Source organism: Oncorhynchus gorbuscha, linkage group LG03 (assembly GCF_021184085.1).
Source record: "Oncorhynchus gorbuscha isolate QuinsamMale2020 ecotype Even-year linkage group LG03, OgorEven_v1.0, whole genome shotgun sequence".
NCBI classification, from domain to species: Eukaryota; Metazoa; Chordata; class Actinopteri; order Salmoniformes; family Salmonidae; genus Oncorhynchus; species Oncorhynchus gorbuscha.
Genome location: NC_060175.1, coordinates 15,176,713 through 15,204,353, shown reverse-complemented (window position 1 = coordinate 15,204,353; position 27,641 = coordinate 15,176,713). Strand labels below are relative to the sequence as shown.

Genomic DNA, 27,641 nt, shown 5'->3' with positions numbered 1-27,641 from the left:
TTCCAGGAGATGTTGTTCCAGTTCCAGTAGATGTTGTTCCAGTACATGTTGTTCCAGTACATGTTGTTCCAGGAGATGTTGTTCCAGGAGATGTTGTTCTAGTAGATGTTGTTCTATGAGATGTTGTTCCATGAGATGTTGTTCCAGTACATGTTGTTCTATGAGATGTTGTTCTAGTAGATGTTGTTCCAGTACATGTTGTTCTATGAGATGTTGTTCTAGTAGATGTTGTTCTAGTAGATGTTGTTCTAGTAGATGTTGTTCTAGTAGATGTTGTTCCAGTACATGTTGTTCTATGAGATGTTGTTCTAGTAGATGTTGTTCTAGTAGATGTTGTTCTAGTAGATGTTGTTCTAGTAGATGTTGTTCTAGTAGATGTTGTTCTAGTAGATGTTGTTCTAGTAGATGTTGTTCCAGTAGATGTTGTTCCATGTTGTTCTATGAGATGTTGTTCTAGTAGATGTTGTTCCAGTACATGTTGTTCTAGATGTTGTTCTAGTAGATGTTGTTCTAGTAGATGTTGTTCTAGTAGATGTTGTTCTAGTAGATGTTGTTCCAGTACATGTTGTTCTATGAGATGTTGTTCTAGTAGATGTTGTTCCAGTACATGTTGTTCTATGAGATGTTGTTCTAGTAGATGTTGTTCTAGTAGATGTTGTTCTATGAGATGTTGTTCTAGTAGATGTTGTTCTATGAGATGTTGTTCTATGAGATGTTGTTCTAGTAGATGTTGTTCTAGTAGATGTTGTTCCAGTAGATGTTGTTCCAGTACATGTTGTTCCAGTACATGTTGTTCTAGTAGATGTTGTTCTATGAGATGTTGTTCTAGTAGATGTTGTTCTAGTAGATGTTGTTCTAGTAGATGTTGTTCTAGTAGATGTTGTTCTAGTAGATGTTGTTCTAGTAGATGTTGTTCTAGTAGATGTTGTTCTAGTAGATGTTGTTCTAGTAGATGTTGTTCTATGAGATGTTGTTCTAGTAGATGTTGTTCTAGTAGATGTTGTTCTAGTAGATGTTGTTCTAGTAGATGTTGTTCCAGTACATGAGATGTTGTTCTAGGAGATGTTGTTCAGTATGTTGTTCTAGATGTTGTTCTAGTAGATGTTGTTCTAGTAGATGTTGTTCTAGTAGATGTTGTTCTAGTAGATGTTGTTCTATGAGATGTTGTTCTAGTAGATGTTGTAGATGTTGTTCTATGTTGAGATGTTGTTCTAGTAGATGTTGTTCTAGTAGATGTTGTTCCAGTATGTTGTTCTAGGAGATGTTGTTCTAGATGTTGAGATGTTGTTCTATGAGATGTTGTTCTAGTAGATGTTGTTCTAGTAGATGTTGTTCTAGTAGATGTTGTTCTAGTAGATGTTGTTCTATGAGATGTTGTTCTATGAGATGTTGTTCTATGAGATGTTGTTCTAGATGTTGTTCTGTAGATGTTGTTCTGAGATGTTGTTCTAGTAGATGTTGTTCTAGTAGATGTTGTTCTAGTAGATGTTGTTCTAGTAGATGTTGTTCTAGTAGATGTTGTTCTAGTAGATGTTGTTCTATGAGATGTTGTTCTAGTAGATGTTGTTCTAGTAGATGTTGTTCTAGTAGATGTTGTTCTAGTAGATGTTGTTCTATGAGATGTTGTTCTAGTAGATGTTGTTCTAGTAGATGTTGTTCTAGTAGATGTTGTTCTAGTAGATGTTGTTCTATGAGATGTTGTTCTAGTAGATGTTGTTCCAGTACATGTTGTTCTATGAGATGTTGTTCTAGTAGATGTTGTTCTAGTAGATGTTGTTCCAGTAGATGTTGTTCTAGTAGATGTTGTTCCAGTACATGTTGTTCTAGTAGATGTTGTTCTAGGAGATGTTGTTCTAGTAGATGTTGTTCTAGTAGATGTTGTTCTAGTAGATGTTGTTCTAGTAGATGTTGAGATGTTGTTCTAGTAGATGTTGTTCTATGTTGAGATGTTGTTCTAGTAGATGTTGTTCTAGTAGATGTTGTTCTAGTAGATGTTGTTCTAGTAGATATGAGATGTTGTTCTAGTAGATGTTGTTCTAGTAGATGTTGTTCTAGTAGATGTTGTTCTAGTAGATGTTGTTCTAGTAGATGTTGTTCTAGTAGATGTTGTTCTAGTAGATGTTGTTCTAGTAGATGTTGTTCAGTGTTGTTCATGTTGTTCTAGTAGATGTTGTTCTAGTAGATGTTGTTCTAGTAGATGTTGTTCTAGTAGATGTTGTTCTATGAGATGTTGTTCTATGAGATGTTGTTCTAGTAGATGTTGTTCTAGTAGATGTTGTTCTAGTAGATGTTGTTCTAGTAGATGTTGTTCTAGTAGATGTTGTTCTAGTAGATGTTGTTCTAGTAGATGTTGTTCTAGTAGATGTTGTTCTAGTAGATGTTGTTCTAGTAGATGTTGTTCTAGGAGATGTTGTTCCAGTACATGTTGTTCTATGAGATGTTGTTCCAGTAGATGTTGTTCCAGTACATGTTGTTCTAGTAGATGTTGTTCTATGAGATGTTGTTCCAGGAGATGTTGTTCCAGTAGATGTTGTTCTAGTAGATGTTGTTCTATGAGATGTTGTTCTATGAGATGTTGTTCTATGAGATGTTGTTCTAGTAGATGTTGTTCTAGTAGATGTTGTTCTAGTAGATGTTGTTCAGTATGTTGTTCCAGTAGATGTTGTTCTAGTAGATGTTGTTCTAGTAGATGTTGTTCTAGTAGATGTTGTTCTAGTACATGTTGTTCTAGTAGATGTTGTTCCAGTACATGTTGTTCTATGAGATGTTGTTCCAGTACATGTTGTTCTAGTACATGTTGTTCTAGTAGATGTTGTTCTATAGATGTTGTTCTAGTAGATGTTGTTCCAGTACATGTTGTTCTAGTAGATGTTGTTCTAGTAGATGTTGTTCTAGTAGATGTTGTTCTAGTAGATGTTGTTCTAGTATATGTTGTTCTAGTAGATGTTGTTCCAGTACATGTTGTTCTAGTACATGATGTTCCAGTACATGTTGTTCTAGTACGTGTTGTTCCAGTACATGTTGTTCTAGTACATGTTGTTCTAGTACATGATGTTCCAGTACATGTTGTTCTAGTACGTGATGTTCCAGTACATGTTGTTCTAGTACATGATGTTCTAGTACGTGATGTTCCAGTACATGTTGTTCTAGTACGTGTTGTTCTAGTACATGTTGTTCTAGTACATGATGTTGTTCCAGTACATGTTGTTCTAGTAGATGTTGTTCCAGTAGATGTTGTTCATGTTGTTAGATGTTGTTCCAGTACATGTTGTAGATGTTGTTCCAGTAGATGTTGTTCCAGTAGATGTTGTTCCAGTAGATGTTGTTCCAGTACATGTTGTTCCAGTACGATGTTGTTCCAGTACATGTTGTTCTATGAGATGTTGTTCCAGTAGATGTTGTTCCAGTAGATGTTGTTCAGGTACATGTTGTTCCAGTACACGTTGTTCCAGTAGGCTGTTCTAGGAGAGCTTGTTCTAGGAGAGCTTGTTCTAGGAGAGCTTGTTCTAGGAAGCTTGTTCTCGTACATGTTGTTGTAGATAATATACAGTGGGGCAAAAAAGTATTTAGTCAGCCACCAATTGTGCAAGTTCTCCCACTTAAAAAGATGAGAGGCCTATAATTTATCATAGGTACACTTCAACTATGACAGACAAAATGAGAAAGAAAAATCCAGAAAATCACATTGTAGGATTTTTAATGAATTTATTTGCAAATTATGGTGGAAAACAAGTATTTGGTCACCTAAAAACAAGCAAGATTTCTGGCTCTCACAGACCTGTAACTTCTTCTTTAAGAGGCTCCTCTGTCCTCCACTCGTTACCTGTATTAATGGCACCTGTTTGAACTTGTTAACAGTATAAAAGACACCTGTCCACAACCTCAAACAGCCACACTCCAAACTCCACTATGGCCAAGACCAAAGAGCTGTCAAAGGACACCAGAAACAAAATTGTAGACCTGCACCAGGCTGGGAAGTCTGAATCTGCAATAGGTAAGCAGCTTGGTTTGAATAAATCAACTGTGGGAGCAATTATTAGGAAATGTTTTTTTTTTTTTTTTTCACCTTTATTTAACCAGGTAGGCTAGTTGAGAACAAATTCTCATTTGCAACTGCGACCTGGCCAAGATAAAGCATAGCAGTGTGAACAGACAACACAGAGTTACACATGGAGTAAACAATTAACAAGTCAATAACACAGTAGAAAAAAATGGGCAGTCTATATACAATGTGTGCAAAAGGCATGAGGAGGTAGGCAAATAATACAATTTTGACAAAACGGATGGCACTGTGATAGACTGCATCCAGTTTGCTGAGTAGAGTGTTGGAAGCCATTTTGTAGATGACATCGCCGAAGTCGAGGATCGGTAGGATAGTCAGTTTTACTAGGGTAAGCTTGGCGGCATGAGTGAAGGAGGCTTTGTTGCGGAATAGAAAGCAGACTCTTGATTTGATTTTCGATTGGAGATGTTTGATGTGAGTCTGGAAGGAGAGTTTGCAGTCTAGCCAGACACCTAGGTACTTATAGGTGTCCACATATTCAAGGTCGAACCATCCAGGGTGGTGATGCTAGTCGGGCATGCGGGTGCTGGCAGCGATCGGTTGAAAAGCATGCATTTGGTTTTACTCGCGTTTAAGAGCAGTTGGAGGCCACGGAGGGAGTGCTCTATGGCATTGAAGCTTGTTTGGAGGTTAGATAGCACAGTGTCCAATGACGGGCCGAAAGTATATAGAATGGTGTCGTCTGCGTAGAGGTGGATCAGGGAATCGCCCGCAGCAAGAGCAACATCATTGATATATACAGAGAAAAGAGTCGGCCCGAGAATTGAACCCTGTGGCACCCCCATAGAGACTGCCAGAGGACCGGACAGCATGCCCTCCGATTTGACACACTGAACTCTGTCTGCAAAGTAATTGGTGAACCAGGCAAGGCAGTCATCCGAAAAACCGAGGCTATTGAGTCTGCCGATAAGAATATGGTGATTGACAGATGGCGAGGTCGATGAAGACTGCTGCACAGTACTGTCTTTTATCGATGGCGGTTATGATATCGTTTAGTACCTTGAGTGTGGCTGAGGTGCACCCGTGACCGGCTCGGAAACCAGATTGCACAGCGGAGAAGGTACGGTGGGATTCGAGATGGTCAGTGACCTGTTTGTTGACTTGGCTTTCGAAGACCTTAGATAGGCAGGGCAGGATGGATATAGGTCTATAACAGTTTGGGTCCAGGGTGTCTCCCCCTTTGAAGAGGGGGATGACTGCGGCAGCTTTCCAATCCTTGGGGATCTCAGACGATATGAAAGAGAGGTTGAACAGGCTGGTAATAGGGGTTGCGACAATGCTGGCAGATAGTTTCAGAAATAGAGGGTCCAGATTGTCAAGCCCAGCTGATTTGTACGGGTCCAGGTTTTGCAGCTCTTTCAGAACATCTGATTTGGGTAAAGGAGAACCTGGAGAGGCTTGGACGAGGAGCTGCGGGGGGGGCGGAGCTGTTGGCCGAGGTTGGAGTAGCCAGGCGGAAGGCATGGCCAGCCGTTGAGAAGTGCTTATTGAAGTTTTCGATAATCATGGATTTATCGGTGGAGACCGTGTTACCCAGCCTCAGTGCAGTGGGCAGCTGGGAGGAGGTGCTCTTGTTCTCCATGGACTTCAGTGTCCCAGAACTTTTTGGAGCTACAGGATGCAAACTTCTGCCTGAAGAAGCTGGCCTTAGCTTTCCTGACTGACTATGTGTATTGGTTCCTGACTTCCCTGAACAGTTGCATATCACGGGGGCTATTCGATGCTATTGCAGTCCGCCACAGGATGTTTTTGTGCTGGTCGAGGGCGGTCAGGTCTGGAGTGAACCAAGGGCTGTATCTGTTCTTGGTTCTGCATTTTTTGAACGGAGCATGCTTATCTAAAATGGTGAGGAAGTTACTTTTAAAGAATGACCAGGCATCCTCAACTGACGGGATGAGGTCAATGTCCTTCCAGGATACCCGGGCCAGGTCGATTAGAAAGGCCTGCTCACAGAAGTGTTTTAGGGAGCGTTTGACAGTGATGAGGGGTGGTCGTTTGACTGCGGCTCCGTGGTGGATACAGGCAATGAGGCAGTGATCGCTGAGATCCTGGTTGAAGACAGCGGAGGTATATTTGGAGGGCCAGTTGGTCAGGATGACATCTATGAGGGTGCCCTTGTTTACAGAGTTAGGGTTGTACCTGGTAGGTTCCTTGATTATTTGAGTGAGATTGAGGGCATCTAGCTTAGATTGTAGGACTGCCGGGGTGTTAAGCATATCCCAGTTTAGGTCACCTAACAGAACAAACTCTGAAGCTAGATGGGGGGTGATCAATTCACAAATGGTGTCCAGGGCACAGCTGGGAGCTGAGGGTGGTCGGTAGCAGGTGGCAACAGTGAGAGACTTCTTTCTGGAGAGAGTAATTTTCAAAATTAGTAGTTCAAACTGTTTGGGTATGGACCTGGAAAGTATGACATTACTTTGCAGGCTATCTCTGCAGTAGACTGCGACTCCGCCCCCTTTGGCAGTTCTATCTTGACGGAAGATGTTATAGTTGGGTATGGAAATCTCTGAATTTTTGGTGGCCTTCCTGAGCCAGGATTCAGACACGGCAAGGACATCAGGGTTAGCAGAGTGTGCTAAAGCAGTGAGTAAAACAAACTTAGGGAGGAGGCTTCTGATGTTGACATGCATAAAACCAAGGCTTTTTCGATCACAGAAGTCAACAAATGAGGGTACCTGGGGACATGCAGGACCTGGGTTTACCTCCACATCACCCGCGGAACAGAGAAGGAGTAGTATGAGGGTGCGGCTAAAGGCTATTAAAACTGGTCGCCTAGAGTGTTGGGGGCAGAGGATAAGAGGAGCAGGTTTCTGGGCATGGTAGAATATATTCAGGGCATAATGCGCAGACAGGGGTATGGTGGGGTGCGGGTACAGCGGAGGTAAGCCCAGGCACTGGGTGATGATGAGAGGTTGTATCTCTGGACATGCTGGTTGTAATGGGTGAGGTCACCGCATGTGTGGGAGGTGGGACAAAGGAGGTAACAGGGGTATGCAGAGTGGATCTAGGGGCTCCATTGTGAACTAAAACAATGATAAGTAACCTGAACAACAGTATACAAGGCATATTGACATTTGAGAGAGACATACAGCGAGGCATACAGTAATCACAGGTGTTGAATTGGGAAAGCTAGCTAAAAACAGTTGGCGAGGCTAATCAGCTAGCACAACAAACAGCAGGTAAAATGGCGTTGACTAGGCAACTGGGCCGACATAAAACAAACAAGCAGAATGGAGTACCGTGATTAATGGACAGTCCAGCGTGCGTCAGCTATGTAGCCAAGAGATCAGTGTCCAGGGGGCAGTGGTGGATGGGCAGGGAAGCTGGGCTGGCGAGTGTTATCCAGGTTTTAAAAAATAATAATATAATTAAAAGTAATAGCGATTCCGTATCACATTGGGTGAGGCAGGTTTCCGGAAGGTATAAACAAATTAAAAATCAAAAAGAGATAGAAAGTAAATGGGTTCAGAGAGTGTTTGGGACGCGGTGATTGACGGTTAGCAGGCCTGTGCTAACAAGCTAACAGTTCGTAGGCCCGGGCTAGACAAGGTAGCAGTTAGCGGACCGGAGCTAGACAAGCTAGCCGTTAGCAGGCCGAATTAGCAAGCAGGGAGATTAGCGAGGGCTAGATAGTTAACCTTTGGGGGACGTCGCGATGGGGTGAGTCTGTTTATTCCTCTTCATGCGGTGACATCGACAGACCGGTCGTGGGCCCGGGTAATTGTAGCCCAGGAGTATGCTACAGGTGCTCTAGTACGCTAGGTGAGCTGGAGACACAGCGATTCAGAAAGCTCGCGGGCCTTGGCCAGCAGATGGATCTTTGGCGATGTCGCAACGGAAAAGCCTGTTGAAACCACCTCGGACGATTATGTCGGCGGACCAGTCGTGATGGATCGGCGGGGCTCCGTGTCGGCAGTAAAGGGTCCAGGCCAATTGGCAAAGGAGGTATTGTTGGACCTCTTCAGCTAGTCGGGAGATGGGCTTAGCTCAAGGCTAGCTAGCTCAAGGCTAACTGGTGCTTGCTTTGGGACAGAGACGTTAGCCAGGAGTAACTTTTTGGTAAAAACTCAACTCGTCGTGTTTGGAGGACAAAGAATGCTGAGTTGCATCCAAAGAACACCATACCTACTGTGAAGCATGGGGGTGGAAACATCATGCTTTGGGGCTGTTTTTCTGCAAAGGGACCAGGACGACTAACCCGTGTAAAGGAAAGAATGAATGGGGCCATGTATCGTGAGATTTTGAGTGAAAACCTCCTTCCATCAGCAAGGGCATTGAAGATGAAACGTGGCTAGGTCTTTCAGCATGACAATGATCCCAAACACACCGCCCGGGCAAAGAAGGAGTGGCTTCGTAAGAAGAATTTCAATGTCCTGGAGTGGCCTAGCCAGTCTCCAGATCTCAAACCCATAGAAAATCTTTGGAGGGAGTTGAAAGTCCGTGTTGCCCAGCAACAGCCCCAAAACATCACTGCTCTAGAGGAGATCTGCATGGAGGAATGGGCCAAAATACCAGCAACAGTGTGTGAAAACCTCGTGAAGATTTACAGAAAACGTTTGACCTCTGTCATTGCCAACAAAGGGTATATAACAAGGTATTGAGATAAACTTTTGTTATTGACCAAATACCTTTTTTTCCACCATAATTTGCAAATAAATTCATTTAAAAAATCCTAAAATGTGATTTTCTGGATTTTTTTTCTCATTTTGTCTGTCATAGTTGAAGTGTACCAATGATGAAAATTACAGGCCTCTCATCTTTTTAAGTGGGATAACTTGCTCAATTGGTGGCTGACTAAATACTTTTTTGCCCCACTGTACATGTGCCTTCATCATCTGACTCTGACCTTCTTTCATTTCGATGAGGGGATTGGAGACCTCCCAAGTTTCGCTGTCAAGCCACCAGATTTGATGCCTTGCTCTTTGGCAGCCTAATGGTGACTACTGGGAGCTTGTTCACTTCTCTGACAGTTCTGAGTTAAAATGGCTTACTAAAATGTGTTGCTCTTCTAGGTCGTTCCAGGACGACCTAGAAGGAATGTAGGAATGTACCTTACTTGACAGAAGAAGACAGCAATCCCTTGTGACTGGATCTGTAGATCATTGCCTTATCTTTCACTGTATTGTGCAGTTCATACTCTCTTACTCTGACTTGGCACCATTTCAACTTTCATTATATTTAATTATATCAGTGATACAGGAACTAACACAAGGCCTTTGGAACATTGTGTAACACTCATTGTAAGATGATAATATTACACCTGTCATGGATTGATTGTGCTTAAATTAACAGTGCCCTGCTTGTCAATTTATGAAACCTACAGTATACATGATGACTTGACCACTGTTAGGAAAACCTCCTGGCCCTAAATATGGTTAGGAAAAAATCCTGGTCCTACATAAGCTATGATTTAACTGTCCTGTCATTTTAGCCTCGAGCTAAATCAGGGAGTGGCTCAAGCTCAGTCTTAGTCAGAACGATGCCTATCAAGCCTGGCCACTCTCCTCCTCTCGCTACTTTCCAATGGCCATACATTCACCCTCCCTCCAATCTGCCCTGTCAGATTACATCAACAGATGCCCATAAAGCGTGCACAACTACAGTACCAGTAAGCCTCGCTGAAAGTCTGTGAACTGTGGAAAGAGAGAGGAAAGAGACAAAGAAAGAGGGGGATAAGAGAGAGGGAGCGAAAGGGAGAGAAAATGTAGAATGGAGAGAGAGAGAGAGAGAGAGAGAGGAAGAAGGAAGGAAGGAAGGGGAGAGCGAGAGAGAGAAGGGGAGAGAGACAGATACAGATACAGAGATTGAGTTGAGGTTAGCATCTGGTGGACTGTTGAATCTGGCCAAAGTAATAAGATGTTATTCTGCAGAACAGGAACATGTGGCATAGCAGAGAAGTAGCTTTCGAATAATATTGTCCTGACTCATTCCTCCCACCATTCCATTTACTCGTGAATTTACTCAGATCTAATTATATTACATTATTGCTATGCTTGGAGATGTGAGGGAAAGTCTTCATAAGGACATCCAGATTGACATGTTGTTGTAATTTTATTGACGAAAAGACATCAATCGAATAGGCGGATGACAGCTATTAGTTGACACAGCTGATTGTGTTATGTAATAACCTATGCGTGTGAAGTTTCCCCTAAGTACTGATCTAGGAGCAGCTTCCCCACCCCAATCCTAAAATGTTAAAACAGACACAATGTTAAAACAGCGACTAGGTGTAACCTCAGCATACTCCTACAGACAGTCTTCAAGGCCAAGCAGAGAGCGCCACTGTTGCAGAGTCCATAAGACATTCATCCTCTGACAGTGAGAAATAATGATACATTTCGACGACACTCACTTGAACAGAAATCTCCACCCTGCACAGCCAGAAGAGGACTTGCCACCCCTCGAGCCTGGTTCCTTTCTAGGTTTCTTCCTAGGTTCCTGCCTTCTAGGGAGTATTTCCTAGCCACTGTGCTTCTGCATCTGCATTGCTTTCCCTTTTGGGTTTTATGCTGGGTATCTGTATAGCACTTTGTGACAACTGCTGATGTAAAAAGGACGTTATAAAACCAATGTTATTAATTGATTGAATATTCGGCATTCTGAGTGAAATGTAAGTGTTACGAACAAATTATTTAAGCAGTGGGCTAAATGTGCACTCAAACATACTAACAAATGAAAATATATTTTATATTTGAGATTCTTCAAAGTACCCAACCTTTAACTTGATGACAGCTTAGCATTCTCTCAACCAGCTTCATGAGGTAGTCACCTGGAATGCATTTCAATTAACAGGTGTACCTTGTTAAAAGTTAAATAGTGGAATTTCTTTCCTTCTTAATGCGTTTGAGTCAATCAGTTGTGTTGTGACAAGGTAGGGGTGGTATACAGAAGATAACCCTATTTGGTAAAAGACCAAGTCCATATTATGGCAAGAACAGCTCAAATAAGCAAAGAGAAACAACAGTCCATTATTACTTTAGGCCACTCAATCTGGAAAATGTCAAGAACTTGTGCAGTTGCAAAAACCATCAAGCGCTATAATGAAACTGGCTCTCATGAGGACCACCACAGGAAAGGAAGACCTACCTCTATTGCAGAGGATAAGTTCATTCGAGTTACCAGCCTCAGAAATTGCAGCCCAAATAAATGCTTCACATAGTTCAAGTAACAGACATCTCAACATCAACTGTTCAGAGAAGAATGCGTAAATCAGGCCTTTATGGTCAAATTTCTGCAAATAAACCAGTACAAAAGGGCACCAATATGAAGAAGAGATGTGCAAGGGCCAAGAAACACGAGCAATGGACATTAGACTGGTGGAAATCTGTCTTTTGGTATGATGAGTCCAAATTTGAGATTTTTGGTTCCAACCGCAGTGTCTTTGTGAGACACAGAGTAGGTGAGCTGATGATCTCCGCATGTGTGGTTCCCACCATAAAGCATAGAGGAGGAGGTGTGATGGTGTGGGGGTGCTTTTCTGGTGACACTGTCAGTGATTTATTTAGAATTCAAGGCAAACTTAACCAGCATGGCTACCACAGCATTCTGCAGTGATACACCATCCCATCTGGTTTGCACTTAGTCCCACTATCATTTGATTTTCAACCTCCAGGCTGTGTAAGGGCTATTTGCCCCTTTAACCAATATTAATTGCCCATATACTACAGTTAATACTGCAGCATCAATATATTCAATAGCATCCCAGACCAAACTATCAAGTTTCAAAACATATTGAAGAAGAAGGTTTGAGGGGGGGACCTTGAACCTTCTTTTCCATATGGCTGAGAAGGAGGTTTAGGATGTGAGGAATTGTCAAAAGACAAATTGAGATAGAGCCCAGAAGTTTTTTCCCTGATCATGTGACCTGGCCAGGAAACACTCCTGTGTTATGAATGGATTAGCTGTGATTGGACTATCTTTGATTGGATTACCAGTAATTGTTCACCAATCAGTATACCATGGAGAGAAGTTGGCTCTACATATGAAATCCAAACCTTTATTCAAATGCCATCATGAGAATAGACTTCCATTCCAATTGATTGGTTTCTGTACCAACTCAACAGAATGTCTGACAGTAAGCTACTGTAGCCTACATTGTTTCCAAGACACATTTTCTGCAGTCAAAGCAATATTCCTCCTCCTTGCCAGGGTTTTAATTGGGCAAGGAAAGTGGGACGCACTGAAGTGTGAAGAGAGAAAAGCCTCACTTGAGGCTCACTTGTTTCCTTCATGCGAGTCATTTGGCTCTTTGATTGAACAAAACATAACAACAACTGCATATTCCCCCATAAATGGTATCCTGTGTGAGGACGATACTTTAGAAATGGAATAGGGTGAATGAGAAAACGACAAATTCACATGAGACAAAATGAATCATCGCTTGACAAGTAGAGTTGTTGTCTACTCACCATTCTTGTCAGCACGGCGGAAAATCTGAAATAAAAAGGGAAACATTTTAGGTACAGCTTTTAACAAAGCGTCACAATAGGCTTTCTCCAAAAACTATTTCAAATCAGGGTAATTCATCAAAAAGACAGTTCCCAGGAACTCTGGTCATCTTTTATGCCCATAGAGCATTTCATAGGCAGGCTATTCCAATCCTTTTTGAATGAGGTACCATAACAAGGAAACAAGCATACAGAGAAATGTGTACATCCACTTGTCTGGGCATTTAGTCATAGTCATAGGATTACCTTGTGAACAAATCAAAATGAACTCAATCTTTTACATTTGGCAAGCAATTGCTCATCCTCAAACTGATTTCTCCATCACTTGGGATAAGTGAAGACGAATGGCCTTAGACATCAGGGGCTGTGTCCACAAAGCGCCTCAGAGTAGACAAATGATCATAAGTGCTAAGAGTAGAGACATTCTACTCTTATGGGTAGAAATAAAAGCTATGCATGAAGCCATTTTAGGCATAATAGTCACACCTTGTCGACAGACACTTAGAGCACCTCGTGAGCTGTCCTAACCAGTTAAGAGTTAACAGCAAGTGACTTGATAAAAAAATTTAAGTCAGTGGTTCCTGCGCCACTGTTGCAGGAGAACTTTCCTGAAATGCAGGACATTTAAAACGTGTAGTGTATTTGAGGTTTAAAAAGGCTTCTGAAGTTTAATTTCCACTCTGACATTTCCGACTTGTCAAATGTGTCAAACCCTACAAAAATGTCCATGAACTATAATCCACATAATTCACATTTCCAAACTTGCTCAAATTAAGATCCGACATCTGTACATGCAACAGTTTCTCTTGCGCTTTTGACAATGATTTCACATGAGGCCTAATTTCACATGATATGCCCAAATAGCCATGCTTATAACCACTGGGCTAATAAATAATCACATTTTTCTTTCAATTACTTAATTAACCTATATCATGCTACTTCAAGTTATTGATTTGAGGGAAAAATATGACATTGTAAAAAAAAGAGCTTAAATTGGGTATGCCTATAAAAATGGGTCAATTGAAGGCATTTAGAGGTTCATGTTAACTTTAATTGTTTTCGATGAAAATGATAGACCTTTCAAAAATGTAATGCAACATTATTGGCAAGTGACTTGATGCTTCCTGTGCCAAAGCGATTTAGAGTTCTTAAACGGGAGTGACGAGTGTGTTGATATAATGGTAATATTATCAAAATATATCCACTTTTTACAACCATCAGAATTGGTTAAAAAAATAAAATAAAAAAAGTTATTCATGCCAACATATTAGGCACATTAATTAAAATTTGGCAAAGTGATCATGTCAGGTGAAAATTAGGCAATTAATTAATAGTAGGCAAAGTGATCATATCAGGTGAAAATTTGATCAAACATTTTACCATTGCAACATTTGATGTACAGTCACATTCCCTGCGTTTGTCTGAAGTGTGCAGTAGAGGTCAAAGCTGGCAAAGCCTCCTCGCTATTGGTTATTCCCCATAATTTGCAACAATGTCAATGAGTCATAATGATCTTTTCTTTGCGTTACCTCAAATTGTCGCGATTACCAGCTAAGAAACTTTTATGAATTAATTTTACATCTGGCTGAGAGTTTGAGTTTTAGCAGTGTCTTAGCATGAACCTGAAACCTACTCTGAGCTGGGAGTTTTCGTAGTATTAAAACAGGTTTTAATAGGATTCCTAGGACCTTTTCTGAGATGCATTGTGCACCTGTCATGTTTTGTCATTTATTATCTTGTCTTGTCCCTGTGCTTCCCATTCTATTCGTTTCCCTCTGCTGGTCTTATTAGGTTCTTTCCCTCTTTCTATCCCTCTCTCTCCCCCTCCCTCTCTCACTCTCTCGCTCTCTCTTCTCTCTATCGTTCCGTTCCTGCTCCCAGCTGTTCCTATTCCCCTAATCAATCATTTAGTCTTCCCACACCTGTTCCCGATCCTTTCCCCTGATTAGAGTCCCTATTTCTTCCTTTGTGTTCCGTTCCTGTCCTGTCGGTTCCTTGTCTAGAATTCACCGTGCTGTGTTTGTGTATCGCCCTGTCGTGTCGTGTTTTCCTCAGATGCTGCGTGGTGAGCAGGTGTCTGAGTCTGTCTGGTTCAAGTGCCTTCCCGAGGCAACCTGCTGTTCACCTGCTGTTCAAGATAGAGTCTCCAGTTTGTCCTCGTCATTTCGAGTGAAAGTTGTGTTTTTTGTTTGTATTTACTTTACTGGATTAAAGACTCTGTTTTCGCCAAGTCGCTTTTGGGTCCTCTTTCACCTGCATGACAGCACCTTTCAGAAGTCAACAAGCTCAGCATTTTCAACTATGCCACCTGCTGTCAATGTCTATTTGTAACGTAAATAGCCCCAGACCAGTTGACTGAGTCAAATAGTATGAACAATAATCAAACACTAATTTGTTCTACTTTGGACGGATGTCTGATCATAATGGCGCTGGAAGGGATGGCTACCGTTTTACGGTTACAAAACCAATTGTGTTATTTTGTGTGTTTTTTTCGCATTGTAACTTATTTTGTACATAATGTTGCTGCTACCGTCTCTTATGACCAAAAATAGGTTCTGGATGTCAGAACAGCGTTGACTCACATTGAACTGGACAAAGAATTTTTCTTTAATGAGTCTGATGCGAAGGATATACCGTTTCTCCTACGCCAGGCCCAAATCCCCGACATTCACATGATGAAAAGACAAAAGATACAGGGGGCTGAGATCCGGGTGCTTTGTGAGAACTCTTTAGCGAGTGGGTAACCCATCCGTTCTATTAGCCAACATGCAATCACTGAAAATTAAAGTGGATGAGAACCGTTCGAGACTATCCTACCAACGGGACATTAAAAACTGTAATATCTTATGTTTCACAGCGTCGTGGAAGTTGGTAGGGTTTTCCGTGCATCGGCAGGACAGAACAGCTATGTCTGATGAGAGGTGGTGGTGTTTGTCAATAACAGCTGGTGCGCAATCTCTAATATTAAGGAAGTCTCAAGGTAATGCTCGCCTGAGGTAGAGTACCTTATGATAAGCTGTAGACCACACTATCTACCAAGAGGGTTTTCATCTGTATTTTTCGTAGCCGTCTATTTACCACCACAAACCGATGCTGGCACTAAGACCGCACTCAATGAGCTGTATAAGGCCATAAGCAAACAAGAAAATGCTCATTCAGAAGCGGCACTGTAATGCAGGCAAACTTAAATCAGTTTCACCTAATTTATACCAGCATCTCACGTGCAACCAGAGGGAAACACTTTAGACCACCTTTACTCCACACACAGCTCTCCCTCACACTCCATTTGGCAAATCTGACCAGAATGCGATCCTCCTGATTCCTGCTAACAAGCAAAAACTAAAATCAGGAAGTACCAGTGACTCGCTCAATACAGAAGTGGTCAGATGACGCGGATGCTAAACTACAGGACTGTTTTGCTAGCACAGACTGGAATATGTTCTTGGATTCATCCAATGGCATTGAGGAGTAAACCACCTCAGTCACCGGCTTCATCAATAAGTACATCGACGATGTCGTCCCCTCAGTGACCATATGTACATATCCAATCCAGAAGCCATGGATTACAGGAAACATTCTCACCGAGCTAAAGGCCAGAGCTGCCGCTTTTAAGGAGCGGGACTCTAATCCAGACACTTATAAGTAATCCCTCTATGCCCTCAGACAAATCATCAAACAGTCAAAGCGTCAATACAGGATTAAAGTTGAATCTGACTACACCGGCTCTGATGCTCGTCGGATGTGGCAGGGCTTGGAAACTACTACTGGCTACAAAGGGAAACCCAGTCGCGAGCAGCCCAGTGACACGAGCCTACCAGAACAGCTAAATGCCTTTTATGTTCGCGTCGAAGGCAAGCTACACTGAAGCATGCATGCGAGCACCAGCTGTTCCGGACAGCTGTGTGATCACTCTGTCCGTAGCCGATGTGAGCAAGAGAGAATGCCAAGAGAATGCCAAGAGTGTGCAAAAAAACATCATCGAGGCAAAGGGTGGCTACTTTGAAGAATCTCAAACATAAAATATTTTGATTCCATATGTGTTATTTCATAGTTTTGATGTTTTCACTATCATTCTACAATGTAGAAAATAGTAAGAATAAAGAAAAACCCTGAAATGAGTAGGTGTGACTGGTACCGTACATGTTTCAAGTGGACCACCATAGTCCCTGCACCCAAAAAAGCTTAGCACTCACGTCGATAGCCATGAAGTGCTTTGAAAGGCTGGTCAGGGCTCACATCAACACCATCATCCCGGAAACCCTAGACCCACTCCAAGTCGCATACCACCCCAACAGATCCACAGATGATGCAATCGCACTCCACACTGCCCTTTCCCACCTGGACAAAAGGAACACCTATGTGAGAATGCTGTTCATTGACTACAGCTCAGCGTTCAACACCATAGTGCCCACGAAGTTCATTACTAAGCTAAGGACCCTGGGACTAAACACCTCCCTCTGCAAATGGAGGCTATATTGTAGGGGGTCGAGAGTTTCAAGTTCCTTGGTATCCACATCAACAACAAACTATCATGGTCCAAACACGCCAAGACAGTCGTGAAGAGGGCACAACGCCTTTTCCCCCTCAGGAGACTGAAAAGATTTGGCATGGGTCCCCAAATCCTAAAAAAAGAATAATAATTCTACAGCTGCACCATCGAGAGCATCCTGACCGGTTGCATCACCGCCTGGTATGGCAACAGCTCGGCATCCAATCGTAAGGCGCTACAGGGGGTAGTGCGTACAGCCCAGTATTTCACTGGGGCAAAGCTTCCTGCCATCCAGGACTTCTATTCTAGGCGATGTTAGAGGAAGGCCCGAAAAAATTGTCAAAGATCCCAGTCACCAAAGTCATAGACTGTTCTCTCTGCTACCGCACGGCAAGCAATACTGGAGCGCCAAGTCTAGGTCCAAAAGGATCCTTAACAGCTTCTACCCCCAAGCCATAAGACTGCTAAAAAATCTATCAAATGGCCACCTGGACTATTTGCACTGACACCCCCCCCCACCCCTGTTTTTACACTGTTACTAGTCGCTGTTTATTGTCTTATCACTTTACTCCTACCTACATGTACAAATTACCTCGACTAACCTGTACCCCCGCAAATTGACTCGGGACCGGTACTCCCTGTATATTGCCTCGTTATTGTTATTTTGTTGTGTTACTTTTTAATTACATTTTTTACTTTTAGTTTATTTTGTAAATATTTTCTTAAACCTGCATTGTTGGTTAAAACCTCTTAAGGATGGGACACCTTTTTTTCAATTTTCACATAAAATGCATATTCTTGATACCATTTGAAAGGAACCACTTTGAAGTTTGTGGAAATGTGGAAAAACATAAGACATTAGATCTGGTAAAAGATAATACAAAGCAAAAAGGCATGTTTTTTTGTTCCATCATCTTTGAAATGCAAAAGAAAGGCCATTATCTGACTTATGACTCTAGGTGCAATTTATATTATGGATGGCAGCAGTGTATGTGAAAAGTGTTAGACTGATCCAATGAACCATTGAATTTCTGTTCAAAATGTTGTATCAAGTCTGCCCAAATATGACTAATTGGTCTATATATACATTTTCAAGTACATAACTGTGGACTCTCCTCAAACAATAGCATGGTATGTTTTCACTGTAATAGCTACTGTAAATTGGACAGTGCAGTTAGATTAACAAGAATGTAAGCTTTCTGCCCACAGAAGATTTGTCTATATCCTGGGAAATGTCCTTGTTACTTACAACTATAAACTATCAAAATAAAGTCGCACACTCCATATATAATCTCCTAGCAATTTAATGGGTATTTACCAACGTTTTGGCATCACTGTTCTTTCCTTAGTTACAACGTCATACTAATCACATTAGCGCACATTTGCTCAACCATCCCGTAGGTGGGACACCGATCTGTGGAGAACTTTAAGAGTTAAGGGCTTGTAAGTAAGCATTTCCTGGTACACCTGTTGTATTCAGCGCATCTGACAAATGAAATTTGGTTTGATTAGATTTGACTGGCCGATAAGTCGTACTCTTGTGTTTACTATGATCGAATACATTCCCATTTAATTGTTCTTGTCTGAATGAAAGATAACACAAGAAATTGGGATCTGAAGACATATTTTTTACACTTCAATGAAAACTTGATAGTGAAAGGAACACATGTATATTGCCGTCAGCTGAAATGCGCTTTCCTGTCTACTACCTCAGGATTGAAAGAAAATGCATGAAAGAAGCCTATTAAATATAACTGGCCGCACACATTCTCTTATCTGTCTAAACATGATCTACTTGGCATTTGCTCCTAGACAGCTCTGAGATTGTCTAAGTTGCACGGCCCAGTATTTTACTCCAGTGTTCTGAGAGGATAATGCATCATTTACAATGTGCAGATAAAGGTCAGCCTTGCTTCCCAGAGCGTCTCTGTTTCAGATGGCATGTCAGCAGGTGTTAAGCCAGTAAGAACCATGTGTCCTTTTGACACGGTTTTCTATAAGGAGAAGGAGACCGGCCTCGGGTTCGGAGAAGGAGACCGGCCTCGGGTTCGGAGAAGGAGACCGGCCTCGGGTTCGGAGAAGGAGACTGGCATCAGGTCAGACCTCAGGTTGAAAGAGTCTAAATAGGTGCCCAAGTGACTTGAGGATGATCTCCTTCACCGTAAGTGACTGAGGATAATCACCTTCACAATCTCATATGTTTTTTTAGTGGAAGGAAACACACACACCCACACCTCCCATATTCTATACACAGTCAATGAAGAAGACATCAACCTTCAGATGAGAAATCTTTTGAAGCGTCATCCTTCTCCATCTACTTCTGCTTAATTTAAGCAGTTGAGATCTGAGGGTGTATCCTACTGTGTTCAGATTGGAGTTTAGACCGTGATTATGTCTGGCCTGCAGTGTTGTGTTCAGATTGGAGTTTAGACCGTGATTATGTCTGGCCTGCAGTGTTGTGTTCAGATTGGAGTTTAGACCGTGATTATGTCTGGCCTGCAGTGTTGTGTTCAGATTGGAGTTTAGACCGTGATTATGTCTGGCCTGCAGTGTTGTGTTCAGATAACAAATAAGAATTTCATTATGCACAGCTTCACACTCCCATGAATTTCAATTGCCATCATAGACTGACTTTTGTATGTTGCCAAGGGAAAAATACAGTATATGCCAGCATATCTTGAAACTATTTAGCTTGTTACTGTAATACTTCATATTGTAGCTCGCTTCGCCACTTATAAACCTTGGCTTCGTTACAGGCTAACATTTTCTAATGCCATATAAGATGACACATTTCCAAGGGCAAAATATCTCAGAACGATTTAGACTTGTAATATATTCATATCAGCTCACCCACGTATCAACCTAATTAATTAGCCAAACATTCTCTCACGCTGTTTGGGTGGTTTATCTCTCGAGGGTGAAAGAAAATCTATTTCCCATTCACTAAGTTCATCTGTATGTATTGTCAGGTAGGACTCAGGAGTGCACGCATCTCGATAAATCTATCTTCTGAGCTGCAATTTAAACAAGGAGATGATGGCAAAGGTAATAGATTTTTATCTATCTGCATGCATTATTCTCCCTGAGGTTAGTGCATTGCTGCTGTCGCATAAATAAGATATGATCCACGATGAACCGATCCCAACTCACTGTGATGAAACAAAGAAATGAACAAGGAATCCAATAAAAACTAGACGTTAGAAACCTCAGAACGTCAGTGTGTTACAGTATATCAATGAGATATCCACAAATGAACAGATGCCGACTCCCTGTAATGATCATGAAACAAACAAATAAAACCAACCAACCAAAAAGACAACAAACCAACAACAACATCCGACCAACAATGCAGTACAACCGACACAATAGAAACCACGAGCTTCAGTGTGTTAGTACTCAAGGTTACTCTACAAGCCGATATAAACAGAAGTCTTTCAAGGGAGCTTTTCCATAATTGCTTCAAATCTCAGTTTGCGTCAAGCTCTGCAGAAACAGCTTTTCACAATCAAACCAACAAGGGATGCATGATTGTCAGACAATAGAAAACACTATGATGCTTCAGTTTGTTAGTATTTAAAGGGATACTTTGGGATGTTAGCAGTCTTCCTAGGGAGCTTTTGCATAATTGCTTCAAATCTCTGATTGCGTCAAGCTCTGCCTGAAACAGCTTTTTGTGCATGCCTACAGTAGGTACAAAGGGATTGTCAGAGTTGCTGACACTCAACGGAAGCAGTGATCCTTCAAAAACAACATATACACAGTGCATTCGGAAAGTATTCAGACCCCTTCCCTTTTTGCACATTTCGTTACATTACAGCTTTATTCTAAAATTGATTAAATAAAAATGTTGTCATAAATCTACACACAATACCCCATAATGGCAAAGGGAAAAAAATTCTACAGATTTATAAAAAATGTAAAACTGAAATACAGTTGAAGTCGGAAGTTTACATACACTTAGGTTGGAGTCATTAAAACTCGTTTTTCAACCACCCCACAAATTTCTTGTTAACAAACTATAGTTTTGGCAAGTAATTTTTCCAACAATTGTTTACAGACAGATTATTTCACTTATAAATGACTGTATCACAATCATACAGTCAACTTAATGTAACTTTAAACAACTTGGAAAATTCCAGAAAATGATGTCATGGATTTAGAAGCTTCTGACAGGCTAATTTACATCATTTGACTTAATTGAAGGTGTACCTGTGGATATATTTCAAGGCCTACCTTCAAACTCAGTGACTCTTGCTTGACGGTAAAATCATGCGAAAATCAAAGGAAATCAGCCAAGACCTCAGAAAGAAATGTAGACCTCCACAAGTCTGGTTCATCCTTGGGCGCAATTTCTAAACGCCTGAAGGTACCACGTTCATCTATACAAACGATAGTACGCAAGTATAAACTATAAACACCATGGGACCATGCAGCTGTCATACCACTCAGGAAGGACACGTGTTCTGTCTCCTAGAGATGAACATACTTTGGTGCGAAAAGCACAAATCAATCCCAGAACAGAAGCAAATGACCTTGTGAAGATGCTGGAGGAAACAGGTACAAAAGTATCTATATCCACAGTAAAACGAGTCCTGTATCGACATAACCTGAAAGGCCGCTCGGCAAGGAAGAAGCCACTGCTCCAAAACCGCCATAAAAAAAGACTACGGTTTGCAACTGCACACAGGGACAGATTGTACTTTTTGGACAAATGTCCTCTGGTCTGATGAAACAAAAAAATAACTGTTTGGCCATATTGACCATCGTTATGTTTGGAGGAAAAAGGGGGAGGCTTGCAAGCCGAAGAACACCATCCCAATCGTGAAGCATGGGGGGTGGCAGCATCATGTTGTGGGGGTGCTTTGCTACAGGAGGGACTGGTGCACTTCACAAAATAGATAGCATCATGAGGTAGGAAAATTATGTGGATATGTTGAAGCAACATCTCAAGACATCAGTCAGGAAGTTGAAGCTTGATCGCACATGGGTCCTCCAAATGGACAATGAACCAAAGCATACTTCCAACGTTGTGGCAAAATGGCTTAAGGATAACAAAGTCAAGGTATTGGAGTGGCCATCACAAAGCCCTGACCTTAATCCCATAGAACTGAAAAAGCATGTGTGAGCAAGGAGGCCTACAAACCTAACTCAGTTACACCAGCTCTGTCAGGAGGAATGAACCAAAATTCACCCAACGTTTTGTGGGAAGCTTGTGGAAGGCTAACTGAAACATTTGACCCAAGTTAAACAATTTAAAGGCAATGCTACCAAATGCTGATTTAGTGTATGTAAACTTCTGACCCACTGGGAATGTGATGAAAGAAATAAAAGCTGAACTAAATCATTCTCGCTATTAATTCTCGGTATTGTGTGTAGATTGTATATCCTGATGTGTAACTGTCGATTTTCCTCCCCATCACTAATGACAACCAACCTGGGTATGATGGGTAGGGACTAGAGAAATGGGTTAGCTTGCAGGTTTCTGTAGCAACGCACTGTACATTACACACTGGTAGTGATGGGTAGGGACTAGAGAAATGGGTTAGCTTGCAGGTTTCTGTAGCAACGCACTGTACAGTACACACTGGTAGTGATGGGTAGGGACTAGAGAAATGGGTTAGCTTGCAGGTTTCTGTAGCAACGCACTGTACAGTACACACTGGTAGTGATGGGTAGGGACTAGAGAAATGAGTTAGCTTGCAGGTTTCTGTAGCAACGCACTGTACAGTACACACTGGTAGTGATGGGTAGGGACTAGAGAAATGGGTTAGCTTGCAGGTTTCTGTAGCAACGCACTGTACAGTACACACTGGTAGTGATGGGTAGGGACTAGAGAAATGAGTTAGCTTGCAGGTTTCTGTAGCAACGCACTGTACACACTGGTAGTGATGGGTAGGGACTAGAGAAATGGGTTAGCTTGCAGGTTTCTGTAGCAACGCACTGTACAGTACACACTGACTAACAAATAGCTTACCAAAATGTTGGAAATTACAGTATAAGCAGAAACACATCTAAATCAGGCAACAACACAAAATCTTGCCCCCCCCCCCCTCAGATTTTCCCTTTATCACATATAGTCGGGGGTTGCGGATGGGTTATTAGCAAATGCAGGCAGGTGCCTGAACAAACAGCTGACCCACGCACCACTAGTATCTCTGCAGCAAAGTACTGTACTGTACACACTGGCCTCAAGTCTTTTCTGTCCTACCACAGGGTGTGTGTGTGTGTGTGTTCGGAGGAGGGGGGGGTCCCAAAATCACTCCAGCTGTGAAGGCTTAATTTATCATGCAGAGGCAGCAGCTGTACCTCTCCCTATATCCCTCAAACACACACAGTCTCTCTCACACACACACACACACACACACACACACACACACACACACACACACACACACACACACACACACACACACACACACACACACACACACACACACACACACACACACACAGTTAAATTATTCCCAATAGTTGTTATGCATGCTTACAATATTGCTCTGTATTGTGTATGTGAAATGGGCAACTATACATATTTAGCTACCTTCTTTCTAAATATAGATGCTTGTAGCCTAAATGAATATACACCATTCAAAGGTAAATAAATCATTTTAATTTCTTGATAGATCCGCACACTGCTATCAGAAACAATCAGCGCGAAGACGAGATTACTTACATCTTTGAAAATTGGAAGTCCATTAACGTGGCTACGCAGTGGCTGCTGCTGAGCGCGAAGGTGCTTCTGTTTTGCCGACTGAAGGCACATGGTGATCATCTCCGTGCACGCCAACATCTCTGAATATTTTTGGAAGATGTTGTATAGCCAACTTGTACACACCTGCTTCTTTTAATAGCTCGAAAATGCCGTTTTTTTGTGGGGGGGGGTGTTCAAAAGTGTCGCCCTGTGCTGTCAAACGAAGCAACCGTGCTCCAACAGTGATGTCGCTCTGCAACTTTCTGCGGTAGGTAACCCACCTTCTCGAGAGCTGATTGGTCAGTGTCTTCGTGGAGCATCCCTCCTAGGCAAGATAAGGAAAAAATACCAGGTGGCGCATTAACATCATTTTACAAGATACATCTTATAAAATAGTAGAATCAGGCGATATCAAGCTAAATTAGAGAATACAATTGATAAACCTACAATGCAGATGTTGGATGGGATTACAATTAGGACTACTTCTACATGTAGGTTACATTTATTTAAATATGAATTGCATATTTCACCTCAAAACACTGATTTTCTTGAAAATAAAGGAAATGCATGTACATTTATTTCACTTCCCCTTATAAAGGTGTATCAGCAATGTATTGTGCCTGACATTGCCATCTGCTGGTGATGACTATGCCCACAGAACAATGAGCCAGATATTTCACCGGACGTAAAAATGTAAGCATCCGGTTGACATTTCCACTCACTACCAAATTTGGTGATGAGAGGAAGCCCGATGGCCGAGAGTATAAATTGGAGCGAGAAGGATTTTGGTCAACATTATGCAAATGTTCTCTTTGATTAATTATTTGTTTTACCTTTATTTAACAAGGCAAATCAGTTGTGAAAAAATGATTATATACAATGACGGCCTACTAGGAAACAGTGGGTTAACTGCCTTGCTCAGGGGCAGAACGACAGATTTGATCCAGCAACCTTGATCTCAATACAGTTTTCTGTTACCCAAAACTAAAATCTGTCACAAACAGAGTGGAGAAAGTTTTGTAGATGTTACACTTTGCCAAAGTAAAAAAAATATTGCATTGTTTAGAAGGAGTGCAAGGGCGAACTTAGTTATACTACACGCGCACTTCAGAGTAGGCGTTACCTAACGGAAATATGCTAATATATGCTAGAACGCGGCAATAGGATCTAATTAGTTCCCATTGGAAACAACAGGCTATCTTTGGTTAGTTATAAAAATCTTTGCTATACCCTTTAAAAAAGATGGCAGTTTTGAAACCGCAGTAAAGGTGCAGTAACTGTGGTCTTTTGGATGCAGTTATTTCAGAATAACTGCAGTTGAAGTGCAGTTATATTGCATTATTTTGGACACAGTAATTGCAGGACTCTGACTTCAATCTTTTTTGTAAGGGTAGCTAATAATACTGCAGCAAATTCGGGGGTAGCCCCGGCTGTTATTCATACCCAGGTCCGGCAACTCTCAAGCTAACACCTTAACCTTTTAAACCAGAAGGTCCTGACCTCATGATGAGGTCCTTATGTTTTGGATTAAGGTTGCTACATTATCAGGCATCTCAGTGTATCGCACCCCTTCCTTTGGCAGAACATATCCCCACTCTTCTCTATACCAAATCCTTCTCGTGAATAAGCCTCTCTAATGATGTCACAGGCACCATCCTGCTTCTGCTTCCAATGTAATGAATTCAGGGGGTAGCCCCAACCTGGACTCAAACCCAGGTCAAGTAACTTTCTAGCCAACACCTCAACTGCTACACCAAGAGGTCCGAACCTCTTGACAAGGTCACTCGGTGTTAGGTTAAAGGTAATTGTAACTTTTCTCTGTAAGAAAAGCACCACCTATTTTTAAAATTAGGAATCCAATGTGCCATTTGTTTATTTCTGTGTTTACGTGACTAATGCTACTACTTTTTGGAAAATGTGTTGTATAATTACTACTTTTTGGAAAATGTGTTGTATAATTATACAACACATTTTCCAAAAAGTAGTAGCATTAGTCACGTAAACACAGAAATAAACAAATGGCACATTGGATTCCTAATTTTAAAAATAAGTGGTGCTTTTCTTATACAACTACATAACAATGGGGAGATAAAAGAGAAAAAGTGTTTAATATAGATAACACTGAATACTGTCAAACTTTAATAAACTAACAGTGGTGATAAAGCTCAACACAGCCTACATTCTTAGTACAATTGATCACCAAACAATTATCTTCAAGACAGCCCTTAAAATGGTTGCTCTCACACAAATACACTTGCACAGCAAACACCTCACAAACTCTGCACTGGACTTTTGGTGACAAAAGCTATTTTATACATTTTACATGTTCACCCCTAGTCCCAGGGGAAACACTAACTAAAACTATGGTCTGTGCCCTGTCACACACTCACACACTTTTTAAAATCTCCCACAACATTTTGTTTCAATGTATCAAAATATTTTTTGGTATTTATATTTTGGGAGGGAATTTCAAATTTCTTGAAATGATTGGTGCTCGAGAGCATCACAACATTTACATTACATTTAAGTCATTTAGCAGACGCTCTTATCCAGAGCGACTTACAAATTGGTGCATTCACCTTATGCCATCCAGTGGAACAGTCACTTTACAATAGTGCATCTAAATCTTAAAGGGGGGTGAGAAGGATTACTTATCCTATCCTAGGTATTCCTTAAAGAGGTGGGGTTTCAGGTGTCTCCGGAAGGTGGTGATTGACTCCGCTGTCCTGGCGTCGTGAGGGCGTTTGTTCCACCATTGGGGGGCCAGAGCAGCGAACAGTTTTGACTGGGCTGAGCGGGAACTGTACTTCCTCAGTGGTAGGGAGGCGAGCAGGCCAGAGGTGGATGAACGCAGTGCCCTTGTTTGGGTGTAGGGCCTGATCAGAGCCTGGAGGTACTGAGGTGCCGTTCCCCTCACAGCTCCATAGGCAAGCACCATGGTCTTGTAGCGGATGCGAGCTTCAACTGGAAGCCAGTGGAGAGAGCGGAGGAGCGGGGTGACGTGAGAGAACTTGGGAAGGTTGAACACCAGACGGGCTGCGGCGTTCTGGATGAGTTGTAGGGGTTTAATGGCACAGGCAGGGAGCCCAGCCAACAGCGAGTTGCAGTAATCCAGACGGGAGATGACAAGTGCCTGGATTAGGACCTGCGCCGCTTCCTGTGTGAGGCAGGGTCGTACTCTGCGGATGTTGTAGAGCATGAACCTACAGGAACGGGCCACCGCCTTGATGTTAGTTGAGAACGACAGGGTGTTGTCCAGGATCACGCCAAGGTTCTTAGCGCTCTGGGAGGAGGACACAATGGAGTTGTCGACCGTGATGGCGAGATCATGGAACGGGCAGTCCTTCCCCGGGAGGAAGAGCAGCTCCGTCTTGCCGAGGTTCAGCTTGAGGTGGTGATCCGTCATCCACACTGATATGTCTGCCAGACATGCAGAGATGCGATTCGCCACCTGGTCAACCTTGATGTATCATAGGTAAATTGTGACTGACAAATCGACAAAAATATTGAATAGTTATTTAGGGTGCAAGATCTGTAGATCATTCAGTCCCAACTCTCCTTTAAAGTCGGCTGCGATGTCGAACGGCCCCTTACATAAAATGCAATAGAGCAGGCCAGCTTGTACTCCTAAAACCCTGAAATAAATTACCATAGGAGTTTGGAATTAACGCCGAAAATAGGTCTGAGGTGAACACAGGTTTAGGAGATCTTATACGTTTTGTTCTATGAGATAATAGCAGTCAGTTAACATTACCTTTATGAATTATGAAGGCTTTATCGTTTGTATTTATTATTACAAAAACATCTTACAAATTCTGAAAGTGTAGTTAGCTGATGAAGATAATCTCATAGAACAAAACGTATAAGCTCTCATAAACCTGTGTTTACCACATACCTTATTTTCGGCGTTTACCTAAAAACATTACAAAAACACCATTAATTTTATTC

At 41.8% G+C, this 27,641-nt stretch overlaps 1 protein-coding gene across 1 annotated transcript in view; it reads right to left on the bottom strand.

The window, feature by feature from the left end:
• The window catches only part of necab3 (N-terminal EF-hand calcium binding protein 3), an 80,879-nt gene extending 56,905 nt beyond the window's left edge, over positions 1–23,974 (bottom strand). Inside the window, exons 1-2 of the mRNA XM_046339379.1 lie at positions 23,676–23,974; positions 12,475–12,499 (exon numbers count right to left, since the gene is read on the bottom strand). Coding sequence (XP_046195335.1) covers positions 12,475–12,499; positions 23,676–23,792 — 142 coding nt within the window. The 5' untranslated portion in view covers positions 23,793–23,974. The remainder of the gene's footprint in view (positions 1–12,474; positions 12,500–23,675) is intronic.
• Positions 23,975–27,641: the final 3,667 nt, after the last annotated feature.